The 7,217-nt window shown below is 35.3% G+C and overlaps 1 protein-coding gene across 1 annotated transcript; it reads left to right on the top strand.

Annotated features, from left to right (window-relative positions):
• Positions 1 to 1,585: 1,585 nt before the first annotated feature.
• COA7 (cytochrome c oxidase assembly factor 7) lies at positions 1,586 to 4,067 on the top strand. Its single transcript, XM_070939543.1, has 3 exons — positions 1,586 to 1,801; positions 3,120 to 3,260; positions 3,468 to 4,067. Exons 1-3 carry the CDS (start codon positions 1,696 to 1,698, stop codon positions 3,917 to 3,919), a joined length of 699 nt encoding a protein of 232 aa, XP_070795644.1. The 5' UTR covers positions 1,586 to 1,695; the 3' UTR covers positions 3,920 to 4,067.
• Positions 4,068 to 7,217: the final 3,150 nt, after the last annotated feature.

A 7,217-nucleotide genomic window follows, 5' to 3' on the forward strand; every position in this document is an offset into this window, starting at 1 on the left:
TTCCCAGGACAATCTAAATAATTTTCTAGCAATATTTATTAATTTATTGATCAAGTTCGTATACAGTAGTCGCCCATCTCTCCAAAAGCAACTTTGGGCACTGCACAACCAATATTATAGCTTGTCGTTGCTTTCTGCCCTTTGTTTTTTTATTTTGCCCTATAATCCATATGGATGTCCCATGGAAGTATTTATTAACCATGTTCAACTTCAGACAAGTCAAAAGCAAGTAGGTGCTGCCACCTGATGGTCTCTTATAGATTTACTTCAAGTAATCAAAGCCATCAAAAGGTAAGCATCAATGCATAATAATCAACAGGATTTCTTACTTTTCATGGAAGCATTAGAGCCTGCAACTTGCATGCCACAGTCTATGACACACACACATGCTGAAAAACATGCATACAATTATGTTTTAAAATATCTTAGAAAGAAATTATGTAAAAGGGTTTAGGGCTCAGATCATCCACAATAGGATAACTCCAAAATCAGAACAGAATAGATTTAAGACAATAAAAGGTGAAAATTGAAAATCCACTGAGGGCTGCTGAGAAAAAGGAAAGGGGGGGGGATTTTAGGACATCCCTGTGGCCTGAGCCTTTTGATTGGTAGCCTAAGGAGTTCAGAATTAGAATAACCCATGTTAACAGATATATATATACAGAATGAAACTTACATGAATCATTTCATACATTCACAAATCGTAATCGTTTCATACATACACAAAATTATCCCATGGGTGTTGCTAGCAGTGATATTTTACTAATTGCAACAAATACATAACCCATATATAAACTGGAATAGATGATGACAAGCAAAGCCAAATTCCTACTGTGAAAAGAACAAGAATGGAACAGCCACAATATACTAATAAAAATTGGAAAAGTTTCTGTCCCATTAGGAGCGGAAAAAACACCTCTAAACTTCACCCCATTTTTGTCTGAGATTCAGATCATACTATATCTGTATTTAAATCCAGTACGAAAGAAAACAAATATTCACAACCCACAGTATTGTACTTTTGTTATAACCAAGCCATAGATCATAGTGAAGAAACATTTGCTCAGATTATTACTATTCTGTTCTCCTAAAGATAGTTTGCACTAAAAAGACCACCGCGAAGATTTTTAAATATTTACATATAACAATTTTCAAGCCTTTCGGATAATCATAAACAACAATTCAAACGTTTTTAAATTGTGTGTCTTATTCCCACTTTCCTGGACGAAGAAAGCCAGTAACCACTGAATAATTTACTTCTGCGAAAGTATGAACAAGACCACGTTGCTAATACGACTATTCCTCGGGAATTTGCCGCTGACAGCAGCACTTTACAGTGTTCCTGGCAAAACGCTTATTTAAAAAGAAATTAAAAACTTAATCTTGAGACAAGCTAAGTTCCTAATATAATGGTTTTTGGAATAACTGCGTTGCCACTTCCGGAGTAATTTTTTTACTTCCGGGTAGAAATTACGACCACAATTCATTGTGCTCCTCTCCAATTTTGTTCCTTCCCGTAAAATTATGTAGAGGAAGTTGCCCTCCAGATTGTGTCCGTCCCCGATTTTCTTCCGGGTAGCAAAAAAGGACGGTGAAAATTCAAGGACGCTTTCACTTTTTTTCTACCTTTCCGCGCGAATCACGCAGACGGGGTGTGTTTTTCGTTCTCATTTATTTTTCTGTCCTGAAGAACAAATGTCTGGACTGGTCAATTTCGAAGATGAAGAGGAAGTGAAAGTTTATTTGGAAAATCTGGGAACAGAATATAGTTTCCAGTGCTACAAGGAGCACGATCCTGACGGTGAGGTCGGAGCAGCGTTAGAAATTAATAATCGCGAAGACTGCAGTGTAATTTATATCTCAACAGAATTATACCGTTAATTCTGCAGATATTATTTAAATGCTCTTAAAATCGATTCACTTAATCTGTAGGATTACAGGCTGAATTTAATAGATGAAAATGTCTACCTGCATTCCCGGGGATGGAGTGGATTTGCGTCCACTCCATTTAGTTTAGTTTAGTTTAGTTTAGTTTAGTTTAGTTTAGTTTAGTTTAGTTTAGTTTAGTTTAGTTTAGTTTAGTTTAGTTTAGTTTAGTTTAGTTTATTGTCATTGCACATGGTACAATGAAATTAAATGCTGTCTTCAGTGTACTTTATAACTATAAAAATAAAAACACAAACATATATCCTTTACATTCTGTATAATTGAAATTGAAATTGAAAATCCGATATTGCACTATACCGTAGAATTCAATATGGTTATTGCCCTCGGATAGAAGCTGTTTTTCAGCCTATTTGTCCTTGTTTTTATTATCCTGTACTGTCTGCCAGATGGTAATAGTTCCAAAACAGGAACGACTTTACTTAACCGTGCAGGAAATCTGCCAGTGTATAGAGATATGATGGTATCTAATATATGGCTCACGATTGTGAATTATGAATTCCTGTTATTTTGTTGCATGCATGATTTGGGGATGTACCCCTGAAAAATGCTTCTGGAAGGAAGGCAGATCTGCTATTCATGCTAATTCACATGCTTTAAGAATTTTTATAAGCATTAATTTCTGTACCCATCTCCAGGCATAACTATATTTTCTTATCTTTAGTATGGAGTGAGTAACAAAATAAACCGCATGGCCATAATTACACAAAAAAAAGTTCAAATTAGGATTTAGGAGTCCCAAATATATATGTTTATAATTATATACCTTTATAATTGTGGGCTTGTTCCAAAACTGCTGCAAAAGTAAACCATGGAATAGGAAAATATAATATAATGGGAGTTTTGATCATGTTCTGATAAGAGACATTACATATGAACAAAATCTGACGTTATTAATGAAAAATACCCTTAGCATTTTTATTTATTCATCTACTTTCTATACTGTCCAAGTGACTTAGCTTTTGAATTTTCATGTATTGCATAACTATTCAATTTAATCTCCAGTTCAGAACTCAATTACAGTATATTATTCTTTGGGCCATTTTAGTAGGATAAATCCACTATTGTCGTAATTGAATATAATACTAGCAAAAAAGAAGGAGTGAGAGAACTTGCAAACAGAAATATAGTACAGTCATAATTTATCAAAGATTTATTTCCTTGAAAAATTGCAGGTTGCCATCGTTTAGCTGATTATCTAGCTGGAATAAAAGCCAACTTTGAAGGAGCTGCAAAAGTTCTAAAGGAGAACTGTGAAAATAATCTGCACAGTGAGAGCTGCTACAAACTTGGAAATTACTATTTGACTGGAAAAGGTGATAACATGTTTCTTTTTCTGTTCCTGAGATTATCTCTAAAAGAAAAGATAATTCAAATAAAGCTGTTCAAGAAATATGTATTATTTGAGGAAGCTTATGTCTACTCACCCAACTGTATTTTGTAAACCATGGTTGATGGCTTACTGTGTTGTATGAACTAACCAATTATAATGTCATTCAATAACTGGTGCTTTTTCCTTACAGGTGGGCTTCCAAGAGATGTGAAAACTGCTTACCAATGTTTTTTGAAATCTTGTGAAAAAGGTGGGAAGAAATCCATCAATGCTTGTCACAGTGCTGGATTACTGCTACAAGATGGACACATAAACGAGGATGAGAAGCCTAATGTCCCTTTAGCCAGGGACTATTATAGTAAAGCTTGTGACAATGATTTTGCCCCCAGCTGTTTCAATCTAAGTACTATTTATCTTCAAGGAGCTCCTGGGATATCAAAGGATATGAGTCAAGCATTGCAATATTCTCTAAAAGCATGTGATTTAGGACACATGTGGGCATGTGCCAATGCTAGCCGAATGTACAAACTGGGGGATGGAGTTGAGAAGAATGATGCCAAGGCTGAAACCTTAAAGAACAGAGCAGAAACCTTATACAAAGAACAGAACATGACTGTAAATACTTTAACATTTGGACAGTAAACCTAAACAAATAATCTAGTTTGAAGAAGTGTACTTTGTTAAATAGGGCAGGTATTTAATTTCTAGATTTATTCTCTTGAATGCTCAAAACTTGTAAATTAAACTTCGTATAATTTATTGCATAAGGCAATAAAATAACTGGATTTAATGTTACTTTTTATTCTTTGCAACCAGTGAAATGTTGGAAATAAATTTGTAAAGCTCTAGGGCAGGGCTGCCAAACTGCCGGCCCATGGCTGGGTGCGTCACGTGCTGGCCATGCCCATGCCCAGTTTAGCAAAGGGCGGGGAAGTCCTGATACATCATGTGATGCCGCCGTGACGACGCAAGTTGGACACTCCTGCTCTAGGGTCTCTGCCTATTATGAAGACAGAATAGAGTCAAGGATTTCGAAAAGCCATGCTCACCACACTTCTTACCTGGTTTGTTTTAAAGGATGCGGGAATGTAAAGGTCAGGTTTAAGTCAATATGGTGAACTAGTTTTTAAATGCATTTTGAAATTACATATAGAAAATAAACCATTCAGGTCTTAGTTGTGATGCAGAAATGCATGCAAAGCAATACTGTAGAACCTATTCCTGTCAAGTAGCAGCTCTGTTCTGTAGCAAAGCCCTTTATGCAATTTCAGACAACACCAAAACACTCTATATCTTAGAATCTGACAAGTCATGGGTAATCCTTGGTTCCACTGTGTGTGCTTGTATGCACATTTCTGAAAAACAGCATGGAACAGAAATCTTAATTGCTGAATAACTGGGTAGGAGAGAGAAGTAATTAACGTCCTCTTGAAATCCTTAAATCCTCGTAATGATCCTTGTAGGAGAAAATGTTTGTGTGATGTGCAAGCTTGACTATTGCAACATACTCTTCACAGGGCTGCCCTTGAAGACCACACAAAAGCTTTAATTGGTGCAGAACACAGTGGAGGTGATGGACATGACTAAGTATTACATAGCTCCCCCTATGTGAGCTGCACTAGCTGCCAGTTTGATTCTGATTGTGATCAAGGTGCTGGCCATCGAGCAGGTTATTTCCTGTATCATCTGCCCAGCCTCTCCAATCCAGCAGTGTTGGCATGCTTCAGATTCTTTTGATTAAACAATGCCATCTAAAGGAAGGAAGGAAGGTTTATAAAAAGAAAGGATGCTATACTATGCACGCTTGCAAACTTAGCATTACATTGAAAAATGTACCTGATAGACCATTAGAACTTTAAAAAAGATTAGTTTCTAATCAATTTTTTCAGGAAAATGTCCAAAAATTAACATAAATTTAAAAGAAAGAAGACTTGTGTGGACAAGAGAGGAGATGGACACAGGAAATATTTTATAGTGAAGCACAATCAGCATTATAAGCTTGAAGAAAATGGTGTGTTAGATTTCATGGAGAAAATTTATGTGGATGCTAAGAGTTTTAAACAACTTGATGGGCCACAGTCAATAATCAGACTATTATATTTGGCTGGAGCTTCAGTGATCTTTTCTTGCAATAGATTGCTCTTGTGGAATGGCTCTGCAACTGGTACAAAAATTAAGTTTGTTGCAGTAATTTCAGCATCAGAAGCACTGATATTAATTTTTTTTAATTATGCTGAATTACACTACAATCTTTTTTTTTTTGCAAGAAAATAAGCATATATTTTTCTCCATTATGTATGCTGTGAGAAGCATCTACAGTAGAAAACAGTAGTATATGTCTCCTATATAGAATGTGCAAAATGCATCAACTCAGGAATCAAACACTCAAAATCTGGCATGTTGGGTTTCCTTTTGGATGATGCTGTTCCCTCCAGATTAAGTCATCCTAGGGATAAAGGACATTTTGCCATATTCGGGAAGTAAATATTTAAAAAGGAGTAATTCAAAGTGTTTTAGAGGCAATGTTGCAAGTAAAACAATTTCAGAACTCACCCACAGCTCTCCTTAAAATCCTTTAAGTTCATATGAGTATTTTTAAAAAAATATAACTGAAGAAATTAAGACAAATGATGAGATTTGCAGTTAATAAGTGAGTGGTTTTTTTTAAAGAGCAACATTAGCTAAAGAAAATATGGATGTACATAGAAACTGCCAAGGCAGAGATGCCAATAAGAATGTTTTTAGAATTCAGGACCAGATCATATAATAGGGGGGTTACACTCAAGCATGCAGTAGTATAAAGAAATAGGATCTGGGTTTTCCCATCAGGAAAATAGGATTATCTCTCTGGCATAAATTTGGAATATTTAGTTGAATACTGTGGGAGTTCAGGTTATATATAAAAGTCTTCAGAAAGTCTTCAGAAAACAATCATATTTCTCAGTTATCTTCTTATTTTTAAAAGTTAGCTTAAATAGTAAAATAGATCCACATGGTATAACAAAACCCTGATATTCTATCCACTCTGAAGCAGCACCCCCACCCACTTCAGGGCATCTAAATGGAATTGCAGATTAAATTAAGATGCGTTTGCTAACTTTTTGATTCTGTTTAGAAGAGCACTGAGTAGGATAGATCAGTCCAAATGACTTGTTTCTGTTTCAATGAATAGTTTTTAAAATTGTATTTGGTATTTTTTTTTCTGTCACTAGGAGGCATCCAAGGTTTAAAATCTGCATTACAGCAGGTACTTCATAGCTAATCCTCAGGAAGCTGATTTCCAATGTGAGAAAAAACAAGTCAATTTGCAACATTATTTTTACTGCAATTTATCATCATTAGATGATAGGAACTAAGGAACTAATTTAAGCACTCAGCAGCTTCATATCCCAAATTTTTACTCATGGGGATTTCTAAATTGCACTATTTTACTACTGGGGGGGGTGGAGGGGTGGGGAGGGAATGAAGGCGTTGTATTGTAATTGATGGACTGTTTCATAAATCCATTAATACCCTGTATTTACAGACCATACTACTTATATAAACTATTCCTTTTTCTGCCTTCTACTTCTTAAATCCTTTTTTTCTTTCATTAATATGCATTTTGTTCTCTCATTTAAGTTTAATGTAGATCTTTGTCAACATTATTAGGAAAACTATTACTGGTATGACCTGTAAAATAAATTACTCTTCTTGACAACTGAAGAGGAAAGGTAAAAGGATGACGCAGGTTATAGGAGCAAATTCAACAAGTCCCTTGAAAAGCAAATTAGAGACAATGAAAAAAACTCTTCAGGAGGAAATAGGTAGTTCATTTGTTCGAGGAAATGAAACTGATTTAAAAAATCAGTAACATGACAGGTATCAGTAAAAGTTGGATTTAGAAAGAGTGTAGAAGAGAGTGAACAGCAAAAGCAAAGCCTCAAAATACAGAAACAGG

This window comes from Pituophis catenifer, unplaced genomic scaffold, assembly GCF_029215685.1.
Source record: "Pituophis catenifer annectens isolate HBS135680 unplaced genomic scaffold, rPitCat1.0.hap2 SCAF_3, whole genome shotgun sequence".
Lineage (NCBI taxonomy): Eukaryota > Metazoa > Chordata > Lepidosauria > Squamata > Colubridae > Pituophis > Pituophis catenifer.